This window comes from Microcebus murinus, chromosome 2 (genome assembly GCF_040939455.1).
Source record: "Microcebus murinus isolate Inina chromosome 2, M.murinus_Inina_mat1.0, whole genome shotgun sequence".
Taxonomy (NCBI): domain Eukaryota; kingdom Metazoa; phylum Chordata; class Mammalia; order Primates; family Cheirogaleidae; genus Microcebus; species Microcebus murinus.
In genome coordinates this window covers 34,069,194-34,082,179 of record NC_134105.1, presented here as the reverse complement: position 1 = coordinate 34,082,179, position 12,986 = coordinate 34,069,194, and the positions used below count along the sequence as shown (strand labels likewise).

The 12,986-nt window shown below is 47.4% G+C and overlaps 2 protein-coding genes and 1 pseudogene across 8 annotated transcripts; 2 read left to right on the top strand and 1 right to left on the bottom strand.

Annotated features, from left to right (window-relative positions):
* Positions 1–316: 316 nt before the first annotated feature.
* MMACHC (metabolism of cobalamin associated C) lies at positions 317–7,065 on the bottom strand. The gene is made up of 4 exons (XM_012776014.3): positions 6,915–7,065; positions 2,361–2,555; positions 1,542–1,694; positions 317–1,071 (listed from the first exon to the last, which is right to left on the bottom strand). The coding sequence occupies exons 1-4, from the start codon at positions 6,993–6,995 to the stop codon at positions 652–654; spliced, it is 849 nt and encodes a 282-aa protein (XP_012631468.1). The 5' UTR covers positions 6,996–7,065; the 3' UTR covers positions 317–651.
* On the top strand, positions 3,073–5,862 carry LOC142861111 (endogenous Bornavirus-like nucleoprotein 1; annotated as a pseudogene).
* On the top strand, positions 7,030–10,717 carry CCDC163 (CCDC163 homolog). 7 transcript variants are annotated; one of them, XM_075997755.1, is made up of 11 exons: positions 7,030–7,491; positions 7,587–7,788; positions 7,877–7,910; positions 8,083–8,273; positions 8,386–8,467; positions 8,631–8,820; positions 8,935–9,002; positions 9,306–9,373; positions 9,548–9,759; positions 10,045–10,178; positions 10,426–10,717. In XM_075997755.1, the coding sequence occupies exons 2-11, from the start codon at positions 7,711–7,713 to the stop codon at positions 10,539–10,541; spliced, it is 1,173 nt and encodes a 390-aa protein (XP_075853870.1). In that variant the 5' UTR covers positions 7,030–7,491; positions 7,587–7,710; the 3' UTR covers positions 10,542–10,717. The 7 variants fall into 7 exon arrangements, 6 of the variants coding, with proteins under 6 accessions (XP_075853870.1, XP_075853881.1, XP_075853875.1 ...); XM_075997766.1 differs by having other exon boundaries at positions 7,030–7,788; positions 7,880–7,910; XM_075997760.1 differs by having other exon boundaries at positions 7,030–7,788; positions 8,086–8,273.
* The last annotated feature ends 2,269 nt before the right edge of the window (positions 10,718–12,986 follow it).

Genomic DNA, 12,986 nt, shown 5'->3' with positions numbered 1-12,986 from the left:
GCACTTCTTATTACCTTCCCTGGGTTCTAGCCTTGATTAGAGGATATTCCTTTGGATCCTCATTCATATTACTGTCCTGTGGGAGGTTGTCAGCAAAAAGATTCCTCCTGGGCCCTTGAGGCTAGGGTAGATTAAGAACTGAGGATACTTCTGTGCTTCGTGTGATGCCTTTCTAGCCACTTGTTCTTTATCAGCTACCCAACCCTGCCCACCTCTCCAGAACCCAGACTAGACTAGAGTAGCAGTACAGGATTCCCAGGACCTGCAGTAACAGCCAACATTAACTGTTCATTATGTGCCAGGCATTTTCCCAAAATGCTTTACATGTGTTTATTCAGTCCCCACAACAACCCTGTGAGGTAGGAACTCTTTAGGGGATGTTTATCCCATAGGCCCTCTAACAAGTAGCATTTTGGGAGCACTGTATAGATGTAACAGATGGAAGAGGCCCATATTCAAAGGCAGATGGGAATTGGGGCTCTAACTTGGCCTGACTTGTCTTGACTTCTTAATCATCTTCTTGGAAGATCTCTATTATATTACTAAAAATATAGATCCATCTTGTACCGAAAATAAAACCTGTCTTGCTTTGGCAAAGCCAATTAAGTCCTAGCAAGTACCATAAATGGGGGTCCCACAGGGGACGAGGTATCAAGGGCCAGGGGATGCTGGTGGTGAGACATTGGGGCTGAGCCAGCCCCAGGCTTTGCTGGGGTTCTGAGGCTTCTTGGAGGTGAGTGTGGTAAAGGGAAGGTCAGGGGATGGAGAGCTAGGCTTCTCTGAGGGCTGGGTCAAGCCCAACAGGGCCAATCTTTGAGAAGGCGGAGTTGAAAAGTAGGTCTTCTGCTCTTCTGAGTAGCGCTCCTGGGGTGTGACAGCATCCCGGTAAGTCCAGTCACGCCAATGGAAATTGAAGCCTTCAAGAAGGGCGATACGGTCAGCTCTTGTAGGCACACAGTCATGAGGTTTTCTGGGTGGCAAATCTGGCACCTCTATCCCAGGCAGTAGCACTACCCCTCGGATGGCAAACCAGCCTCCAAATTGGGGGTGTATGCACACTCCTGATATGTGCTGGGGAGAGGATGAAGAAAAGCAAAGTCATGGAGGGCCCTTTGGCACTAAATCCAGCTACCATTACTGTAATCTAGGCTTGTCCACTTATTTCCCATTCAATGGACACTGATTATACATGTAAGCCCTGTCCCTGTCTTCTGGAAGACCCTCTTAAACATTTATTCTGAGCACAAGGAAGGGCTGGGCCTCAGTCAGCTTTCCAGTGTCACCACTGGTCTGATCACTGTTTGGCCCCTTCGATGTAGGGTTTTAAGAACAAACCAGGTTTTCTGACCTGATGTGTCCCCAAGTAAACTCCAGAAAGCATGTAATGGGACTGGACTGCAGGACACAGCTTCTTTGTCCTGGGCTGTATCTAACAAATCCTTCATCAGGGAAGGCTGAGGAATGTGGGGCATGATAGGGCTATCTTGAGGGGCCTTTACCATTTGCTCTCAGCCCCCACTCATTCACACTTGTTCTCTGACCTGGGTCCCCCAAGGGTCAGCCTCCACATCTTGTCGTTGGTAGTAGTAAGCAGCCCCTGCCACGTGTGCTGCTGTCTGGGCCAGAATCTTTGGGCGCCTGTTGTGGTGTACCTCATAATCGGCAATGACTTGAATCTGCAGCTCTGGGAGGCTCTGGGACAGAGGACAAGAGAAAGGCTCCTGTTAGCACAAGGGAAGTTATGACCTAGTCCTAGTTGGTGTGTTGATACAGTACTGTTCTCAGAAGTCCTGTTTGAAGGGAAAAAATGACCTTAACCTGGGGGCCTCCACTGTGGAGAGTTACACTTCTTTCCAGGTGGGCCATGTTTGAAGGGAAATACACAAGTCCCAGTGTGGAGGAAGATATGGTCCAGCTTCGGGGAGACCCAGTGTGTGTTTACATATGTATGTGCATGTTAAGTGTGGTGGGGGAATATTGTTCTATTCTCAAAAGGACCCAAAGACAGCATAAAGCTTGCAGGTCTAGGGCAAAGGCAGGTAAGCAATGCTTGGGGAATGTTGGGCTCATTCCTATTCCACCTAGAGACCAAGGAAAGCCAGGTCTTTGGTACATATAGTTGCCCATCAGTGTAGGGTGAGTGAAACTGGTTTCAGACTGTGGGTCTTCTAGAAGAAGCTAGTGGAACTTAGGTGTGAGAAGGCAGAATGGGGAGAGATCACAGATTGTCAAGGCTGGATTTTGGTATCATTTCACCTTTCAAGTGACTAGCTCTGGATCTAGCTCTTCCTACATTGAGCTTAGAGGAGCTCAAGGCAGCTATAGGTCTGGGAGCTAAGAGAAAATTGAACCTTCCTCACCTCTCTAACACGGTTCAGATGGTAGGCCACACACTGGTCCACAGGGTCGGTCAACAGTTGCAGGTGGCAGCTTTGCAAGAAGGGCTTGAGGGCCTGGTCAAACATGGCGGGTGTGCTGAGTACCAGGAAGGCCAGGGTAGGTCCTGGCAGGGGCAGGTGGAAAGCTGGAGGCAGGAGTTCATTGTACCATGCCACCTGGAATAGAGAGAAAGCTCAGGCCAGGTTTTAGCCAGGCCCACACCTTAACCTGATACTGAAGGCTTCATACATTTTGCCCCAGCCTCCATTTTATTCATTCAACAAGTTTTCACTCATGCTGTATGATACATGTTTATGGGGAACTCATCTGAATTTGACAGGGAATGTTTTTTTTAGTTTTTTGTTTTTTTTTTTTGCAACAAAGAATTTAGACCTCACTCAACTATAAACCCCATGAACCAACGAAAATGAAAAACCCAGGAAAGAGGCCCCACAGATGACAGTGACTAGGACTCCTTGACAGAGGGACACAGTGAGTTCTTGTCCATCACCGGAAGGTTCAGGGGGTTTCCAGGTATTGCAGGGACAGAGTAACCTGGGATTGGAAAGGTTGAAGCTTTGGAGAGGAATGGCAAATTGATGCTCAGTGCAGAGTGGAGGAGCAAGTTCAATGATGTCACTCTGGGACTTGTATTCTTATGTTTTGTTATTGATGGATTACATGATGCCCTTAATGGTGTTGGGTCCAAGAGAGAACAACTGTACAAGTTTATGAAAATAGGGTACTGAAGATGGCTGCCATGTGAGCTCTCTTTCATTCTGATTTTAAAGATAAGACCCCTGAGTTCTCCATGATGGAAATTGCTTCAATATATAGAGTTGTTTGTGATACCCTGATAGGTGTGGTTTTCCGGTCTTCAAGCAAAGTAAGAGCCAATGCAGAGTGGTTCAGGAGAAATTTAATGCATCTCAATGGGCTGGCAAGAGCACAAAGATACAGCAAACCTCTTGCTTGGCTATCAATCTGGGGCTTTGGGGACTGGCTCATTTCCCAGCCTTGGGCCTGCACACTAGTCTTGCAAGTACTCAATGTCTCCATCCAATCTCCTGGAAAGGAGCTAATGGAGCAAATTTGCATGTTTGCAAAGGGGGCCTAGATTACTACATATAACATGATAAAGGGATACCTGGATCACTGCATGGATGGCACCATCCTGATCAGTTCAGTTGCTCTGGAGATTACGTAAAGTTCAAGGTGGCAGAAGATCAGATCAGGAAGACTATTGGTATGTGGTTTGATTATGCTGGTGTAGTTCAACACCAGGTGATGGCTTGACTAGCCCCTAAAGAATTCCCAAACTTGCAACCACAGAGAATCATTAGACCAAGAGAAACACCTGTCATTTTCTGGGTTTGCTGTTCTCAAATTGATTCCATGTGCAACTATAAATGTATTGTCACTTAAAATAACTTCTGCTTGCTGAATTAAGAGAGAAGACTCAAGCTGAAGCATTAGTTTCTCTGAAGCTGTTCCTGACCTTTGCTCATTCCCAGAATTTATCATTCCCCTTCTTTGTGTCTAACAATAGCTGTATAGCAAAAAAGAAAGAAAAAAAAATCTGCCTCTCCATGAAGATTAAGGGGTCATAATAGATTAAAAACTGAACCATGTCCAAACCATCTCCATACAGAGAGCTGAAAGATAAGGTCACAGTTTCAGGGTATATAACACTAACTCTGGAAATTGGCTTTGCAGAGAACAGGCAGTTTCTTAAAACACCATTCTTTTCAGTCAAGGGTGAATTGAGGCTACCAACATACTTAACCCTTGACACTGAGCCCATTGGGTATGGTGGCATAGGGGTTTTTCTGCTTTTGATGGACCTTCTTGTTACTACACTTAACACCATATTGGTCTATAAAACTTCATCAGCAATCATATGTTTTTGAGGTTGACTGACCAGTAAAGCAAACATGCGATTAATGTGAATTTGAATATACTAAACTATGATAGGACCAAATGAGGGTCCTCTGATACCAGAAAAAGCCTTCTTAGAAGCTAAGTCTTTTTTTTTTTGAGACAGAGTCTTGCTCTGTTGCCTGGGCTAGAGTGCTGTGGCATCAGCCTAGCTCACAGCAACCTCAAACTCCAGGGCTCAAGCAATCTTCCTATTTCAGCCTCCCAAGTAGCTGGGACTACAGGTGTGTGCCACTGCACCCGGCCAATTTTTTCTATTTTTAGTAGAGACAGGGTCTGGCTCCTGCTCAGGCTGGTCTTGAACTCCTGACCTCAAGCAATCCTCCTGCCTTGGCCTCCCAGAGTGCTAGGATTACAGGTGTGAGCTACCACCCCCAGCCAGAAGCTAAGTCTTGGAGGCTGGAAATTAAATTGTAAAGTTGACACGGGTAGGAGAATCTGGGTGTATATATATATATATATATATATTTTTTTTTTTTTTTTTTTGAGACAGAGTCTCGCTTTGTTGCCCTGGCTAGAGTGAGTGCCGTGGCGTCAGCCTAGCTCACAGCAACCTCAAACTCCTGGGCTCGAGCAATCCTTCTGCCTCAGCCTCCCCAGTAGCTGGGACTATAGGCATGCGCCACCATGCCCGGCTAATTTTTATATATATATCAGTTGGCCAATTAATTTCTTCCTATTTATAGTAGAGACGGGGTCTCGCTCTTGCTCAGGCTGGTTTTGAACTCCTGACCTTGAGCAATCCACCCGCCTCGGCCTCCCAGAGAGCTAGGATTACAGGCGTGAGCCACCGCGCCCGGCCTGGGTGTATATTTTAAACAGAGATCACAGCATAAGCAAAGATATAGGCAGAAAATTACTGGGCATATTTGAAGAAGAGCAAATTGTCTAGTTTGGTGAAAGTGAAGGGTCTGTAGAAGGGATCAGAGGGAGATAAGGATGAAGAGATATATATGAGTGAGATTATAAGTTGAATACCAATTTAAGGAATATGGATTTAATTTTGTGACAATGAGGAGCCACTGAAGATTTAAGGAGTAGACTGCTATGATCAGTTTTAGAAAGATCTGGCTGCAGTGTGAAGGATGGATTGGAGGCAAGATGACAGCAAGGAGGTTATTACCATAATCCAAGTGAGAAATGGTGGCCTGGACCAGAGCATAGATGGGTGAAATGGAATGGAATGGATTTGGGAGATTCAGGAGACAAAGTCTTATTGGTCTTGGTGGCTGATTGGATGTGGGGTTAGGGAGATGAGAGGTAGAAGCCTAGGATGACAGGCAGGGCTGCAGTTGGCTCTGTTTAGTACAATAGCTGGTAATACCCAGGTCTACCCAACTCACCAAAAAGGCATTCTCATTCTCTCCCACACCTGCCATCCACCACTATCTCCACATCTTTTACTCAAGCACTTCCTGATGTTTGGGATGTACATGATGATCCTTCCTTCCAATCCATCTTTTCATATATACCTCAATTCAGTTTTTACTGGCAAGTCCTCTCTTAAGCTAGACCCAACCTACTTCTCCTTCTATTTTTTTTTTTTTTTTTTTTTTTGAGACAGAGTCTCACTTTGTTGCCCAGGCTAGAGTGAGTGCCATGGTATCAACCTAGCTTACAGCAACCTCAAACTCCTGGGCTCAAGCAATCCTTCTGCCTCAGCCTCCCGAGTAGCTGGGACTACAGGCATTCGCCACCATTATTATTATTATTATTAATTTTTTCTATATATATTAGTTGGTCAATTAATTTCTTTCTATTTATAATAAAGACGGTCTCGCTCTTGCTCAGGCTGGTTTCAAACTCCTGACCTTGAGCAATCCGCCTGCCTCGGCCTCCCAGAGTGCTAGGATTTACAGGCGTGAGCCACCGCGCTGGGCCTATTTCTCCTTCTATATCCTCCTCCAGCACTGATGTGAGCCATTCAGTAGAAAGAGTGGGAAGTAGGTGGTTTCTTAAGAATCAGGCAAAAGGCTCATGCTGAGTTTGTGTCCTAAGTATACTGCTCAGTGCACGGGCACTGATGTGGGGAAAAAGAATCTATGTAAACGGGGATGGGAGTAGGGTGCCGAGACTTCCGTGCCAGGCAGTGCACAGAGTTTCTATACCCAGCCTGGCACTGACGATTGGCAACATCATGAATTATCCTTCTGTTGGTAGATGGACAAAGCAGCCAATTGTTTTTGTGTTCGTTACCAGGAATGTCCATCCCTCCTCAGACGACCTAAATCATACCCATGCAAACCTTTCAGGCCTTGCTCTCTCCTAAATTCTTCAGGAAGCTTCCAAGGTGACTCTACCCTTCAGGTCCCTTTTTTCCTGTAAATTACGTAGGTGACAATCAGAGTCACACAGGCCACTGGAACATATGGTATCTTCCATTCTTCAATCTGGGATTATATCAGGGGTAAAAGGACAAACATGCAACCGCTTCTCTCCCTTTTTAACCCAACCCCCCGCTGACACTCTGTCCCAGTTCTCGGATGGACACCGGCCAGAGGAGCTCGGGGAAGATCAGAGGCCCCTGGGGCCTCACACCAGTTGCAACGAGGCCAGTCATACAGCTCACCCTAGAAACGCACGAGGGATAAACCAACCTGGAAGGGGTATACCTCGAAGCCAAAAGGACACAGTGTGTCCTCAATCTTCTGCTTCAGCTCTGCGACTCGCGGCTCCATAGCGCACGCTGCACGCTGAGCTTGCTGGGGAATGGAGTCTCAAAGATAACAGTACCGTTACGTTTAGAGGACACTTGGACTCCATTTCCCAGAAAGTACTGGGACCAGGAGCGGGAGATCGCTGGCCCTGCGCGATGCATCTTGGGGCGCGTAGTTCGTTTGGCCCTCGGAGCCAACCATAGAGACTCAGTAGGACTCGGTTTCCCGGCAGGCTTCACGCTGGGGGTGTGGCTGCACCTGTCGCTCCAGGGAAACGTAGTTCAGCTGCCTCCATCGCCCGTTGTCTCCGCGAGAGGCCTACTCAATTTCCCAGGTGACCCTGCGGCAGCCAGCCCTACGTCAGCCCGACGTTTTCCCCACCTAAACATTTGAACCCAGCGGCGGCAGTTGTCGCTGGCACAGGTTTGGCATGATGGCGTCAGTGTCCTGTATTTGGGGTGGTCTCGACCAAGGTTGGACACCTTCATCTCCCACCTGATATCTGCGTATCATTAGGGTATACCGATTTTCCCCCAGTTCTCTAAGAGCACCGCTCCCTTCCCTAGTTACAGAGTCGCAATTTTGGTCTGATACTGCATTCCCTACTTCTAGTATTGCATCCTCATTTCCCTCTTTCGATCTAACGTTGTGGCTTTTCCTGGGCTGTATATTGGATATCCGCTGCTGGGAGAACAAGGACGCAAGACTCCAGGGACCCAGACCCCTGCCACAGGATATGAGTAGGAGCGTGAGCTGGTCTGAGCAGCTTGATGCGCTTCTAAACGCTACTGATGGAAATGTGGCTCGGATCAAGGTGAGGGGTTGGTGGAGGCACCCAGCTTGCGTTACCACGTTAAGGGACTCTCAGAGCTCATTGGCTTGAGCAACTGTTTCTTTTGCAGCAGCGACTGTATCCTCTTGGGGTCTCCATGGCAAGTAAGTATTGTTCCATTCTACTTCCAGCCTTTTCTCTTTCCAAGAACTGCCCTCTTCCAGGGTCTGTATCATCCACTGCTTTTTCCAAATTCCCCAACTCTTTCCTTTCCTGAACTCTGTTCCCCCCCCCCCCCAGATAGACCCTGCACTTATCCCTTCCTTATTCTCTTAGCAGGGGAGCTGCCTGGGACCTGGATTTCCTCTCGTGATTTGCCTCTCCAGTTAGGAGTCCAAGCTGAACAGCCTTGGGCTCTAGAGACTCCCACAGTCCCAGAGAGGCTGAGCTGGCCTGAGGCCTACAGTCCTTCCCATCTCCGGGATGAAGTTACTATTCTCCAATCCCAGCTTCGATCTCAGGCTCAGGTAAGGCTGGGAACCCTAGGTGTGTATATGTGATGTTTGTGTGAGATGAGAATACTAGGGCTTGGGAAAAGCTTCTTACATAGTAGCTGATGTATATTTTCTGCCTGGATAGGTGATTGAGGCACTAAGGCAGGCTGTACAAGGCTTGCTGGAAGAGCGAGAACAGCAGAAGTACCAGATCAGTGCCCTGGAAGGTATCTGGCCCGTTCTTTTCTTCATACACACAACTTCATATGTATGTATACAATTTTGCCACACACCTGTTGTGTGTGCACATGTGTCTCGATTTACAACTAAAGTGTCAGGCTCATGTGTCAAGCTCTTAGATAGGCTGACATCCAACTTGTCCCACTACAGCATCACTAAGATTGCTGCAGGGGGGCCCAGAGGGGAGGGCTCTTCTGGAGCAACGCCTGGAGGAGCTGAGAAGGGACCTTCAGGGGCTTCGGAGCCAGGTGCAGGAGCAGGCCCAAGTCCAAGCCCAAATGCAAACAGGACCATTAAACTGCAGCACTACCAGTGGCCTTCATCAGGAGCTGCAGACAGAGTAAGTGATGGGCAAGACTTTGCCTTCTTGGGGGCCTCTGAACGGTGGCATTCTGGGAGGCTGGTGGCCTCCTCTCTCTGGATTTGTTGAGTGATACTGCTGACACTTCTGCAGGCGGCAAAGGCTGTGGGAGGAGTCAGAGATTCTTCGGGAGGAACTGGAGTTGCTGCGGGACCAGCTGAGTAAGTAAAAGATTGGGAGTGAATATGTCTTCCCTTGTCCCCTTTTCTGGAAAGCCTTCTTGCTATCCCATTAAGTGGCCTTAGCTCTGACTGCTTGAGCTACTGAGAGGTCTGGCCAAGTATTTTGTCTTGCTCTTTGTCTCTCATGGTGCAAGTTTAATCTCTCCAGTCAGCTTGGAAGCTTCCCAACAGCTGGACCAGAGTGCTTCTGTCTCAGTTTTCAGCAACAGGCTGGTCACAAGGCAGGGAGATTGAAGGAAAGAAGTTGGGGAAGAGCCCTCTTATGTGCTCTCTCACCTGTAGACCAGCACCAGGAGCTGCTGCTGAAACAGATGGCTGACGGGCGGCAGACTCAGGCCTGCAGCTGGAAGGTAGGACCAGGATTGTACCTGGCTCTGCATATTTCTCCATGGAGCCCCTTCCTTTCTCTGTCTATCCTGTTTGGCAGGCCAGGATACCCTCTCCTGCCCCCACCTCTATCCTTCTTTTCCCTGTGTTGACTCCACCTCTCTCCAAAGCTCTTCTTCCCAGTCCTTCTTCTCTAGGCCATGAGAAACTGTCCTTGGCCACATGAGGGTTCCAAGTGTGCTGAAGAGGATAATCATGGGGAGGGGAGAGAGAGAGGTTTGGTCCTACCTGAGCCTGTGGTCTGGCAGATGTTGGAGCAGCTGCAAAGTGGCCAGGAAAGCAAAGGTCACACCCTGGAAGCTGCCAGGACAGAGGCCCAGGATGTCCAGCAGAAGCATGACCTCCTCAGGTCAGGGGGTATGGGTGCTGTGGCAGTGGAGGGGATTTTTTTCACAGAGGTCAGGCACTGGGGACCCAAGTTCAGGTATCCTAGATTTTGGCCTGGCCTGGTAGAGGTAGTTTCTGGGTTGCCTATAAAGGCAACATTGGGCATTCTTTACTTGATACAGAGTTACGGAGAAGTCTTTATATGGATATAAAGAGGGAGGAGACTCAGGAAAGATAGTTTTGTGCTGGGAGGGCTCCCTTGACATATCATCACTGTGTCTGCTTCTGATTCTGTTCCCATTTCCAGGACCTCCGTTCATATCCTCCAATCTAAGCTGCCCCTGGCCACCACCTTTGCCATGTCTCTTTCTTCATCTAGCTCAGAAGTCAGTCCTCTGGACAGTAACAGTAGCTGGGAACTTTTATGGAAGCTAGGCAGGGGTAAGAGCAGGGATCCCAGTTTTGGGGGAGGCTGAATCTGAATGGTTCTTGGATGCCAGCTGCCTAATTGTTTAGCACTGGGTAGAATGGAGTCTCTGCCTGTTTGTGAATTCATCAATCTCTGTTGCTACTTATCTCAAGTTAGGCCTGTATATCCCTCCCCATCACACAGGCCCAGGGCCTAGTTCTGTGCATATCATAGTGCTTGCTGATGATTTGCTTTCTCTTCCCTTTTCCTTCCTCTTAGATCTCCAGAGGAACACCCTTTCTAACTTGGAGCCCAGCAGCTTTCACCTCCACTCCCAGAGTCTTGAACAAGAGACTTTCTTTCACAGCCCCAAGATGCTCCTGAGTGACCTATAAGGACTTACAAAGAGTAGTTGGATGAAAGCTTCATTGCCCACCCTCCCCTACAAGACCCTTTTTCTAGGCCACCTGCTCCTCCTCTTTTGATCCAGCTGTTATCTGCCCTCTCTACTGAGGCTTTTCACTGCCTGCCCATCCCTGTCTCCCAACTGGAATAAAATAGTTTAACCTTCCCTGATGTATTTTCTGTAAATTGGTACCCACATGGGATAGACTAGCTGTACCCTTTCTTGCTCCTGTTACTTGACTGCTTCCTGTGACCTCTACCACTGAAATCCAAGTTCATAGACACTTATAGCTATACCTTCTGAGTGTAAGCTCAGTTGAACTTGGAAAGAGGTGGGAGCTCTCATTGTGGTGAGTAGAATGACGTAGCACACTGCTCTGGGGCAATAGTGCTGTGGGGATGCAGAGGAGGGTGAGATCTGGTGAGACCTGGACCTGGATAGTAGGAGGCTTCCTTTCCTTATCTCTAGCTTCTGTTCCTTCAGGTTCACTCCAGCCTCTCCTTAACTCCTCATTCTCAGCAGCCCAGCCTGAATTTCTGTGTCAGCCTTCTCCATGGTCTCCCTTTTTTCAGTCTTCTGCCTCTGATTGTGAGGCTTTCAGATTTTTTGTGTGACCTCCAGTAAGAAATAACTATATTGTGACTTAGTATAATAAATATACTGAAACAAAATTTTCATGATTCATGATTATTCTTTTTTTATTTTTAATTGAGACAAGGTCTCATTCTGTTGCCCAGGCTAGAATGCAATGACATCATCATAGCAACCTCAAACCTGTAACTGGGGGTTCAAGCGATTCTCCTTCCTCAGCCTCCTGAGAAGTTGCAACTATAGGTGTGCACCACCATGCCTGGCTAATTTGTTTTTTTTTTTGAGACAGAGTCTCGCTTTGTTGCCCAGGCTAGAGTGAGTACCATGGCGTCAGCCTAGCTCACAGCAACCTCAAACTCCTGGGCTCAAGTAATCCTCCTGCCTCAGCCTCCTGAGTAGCTGGGACTACAGGCATGCGCCACCATGCCCGGCTAATTTTTTCTATATATATTAGTTGGCCAATTAATTTCTTTCTATTTTTTTTATAGTAGAGATGGGGTCTCGCTCAGGCTGGTTTTGAACTCCTGACCTTGAGCAATCCGTCTGCCTCGGCCTCCCAGAGTGGTAGGATTACAGGCCTGAGCCACCGCGCCCAGCCTAATTTTTTAATTTTTTGTAGAAACAAGGCCTTGCTGTTGCCCAGGCTGGTCTCAAACCCCTGGCCTTAAGTAATCCTCCTGCCTTGGCCTCTCAAAGTGCTAGGGTTACAGGCATAAGCCACCATGCCCAGCCTCAGTTCTTATTCTTACTATGAGTGATACACTTTGATAATTTTTTTTTCTTTTCTTTTTTTGTAGAGATTGGGTCTTGCTATGTTGCCTTGCCTAGTCTCAAACTCCTGGCCTCAAGTGATCCTCCTGCCTCAGTCTCCCAAAGTGCTGGGATTAACACTCTGATATTGTGATTATATTTCATTTAAAAAAAGCCTGTGGCTAATGATTCTGATCCTTTTTCCACTTATTTGCTGTCTGAAAAGTACAGTTGACCCTTGAATAACATGGGCATGAACTGCAAGTGTTCACTTATATGTAGATTTTCTTCAACCAAACAAAACATGGATAAAAAATATGGTATTCTGGGATATGAGACCTGTGTATATAGAGGGCTGAGTTTTCTTTCTTTCTTTTTTGCCCCAAATGTGTTCACAGGATGACTTTTCTAATACATATGTTCCTGAGGGCTGACTTTGAGACCTGAGTATACACAGATTTTGGTATATTCTCAGTGTTCAGGAACTATTCCCCAAGGTATACCAAGGACGACTGTACATCTTTCTATGTGACTAAGAGCAGCTTTGCTTTTTCCTCACTGGGTTTTGTGTTTTGTTTTGTTTTTTTTTTTTGAGACAGAGTCTCACTTTGTTGCCCAAGCTAGAGTGAGTGCCATGGCATCAGCCTAGCTCACAGCAACCTCAATCTCCTGGGCTCAAGCAATCCTGCTGCCTCAGCCTCCCAAGTAGCTGGGACTACAGGCATGCACCACCATGCCTGGCTAATTTTTTCTATATATATTAGTTAGCCAATTAATTTCTTTCTATTTATAGTAGAGACGGAGTCTCGCTCTTGCTCAGGTTGGTTTTGAACTCCTGAGCTCAAACGATCTGCCCACCTTGGCCTCCCAGAATGCTAGGATTACAGGCATGAGCCACCGCGCCCAGCCTGGGTTTTGTGTTCTAAACAGTATTTTCCAGGATTTCTGTAGAGGCAGCAGTGTCTCACTAAGGCCTCATAAGGCCTCTTCTGCTGCTAAATGTAGTCAAAAGATAATGCCATCTGACCATCAGTGGATGTTTATTGAGAGCAATCCTGCCATATATTTTCCCTGAGCTAGGATGTGCAGTGGG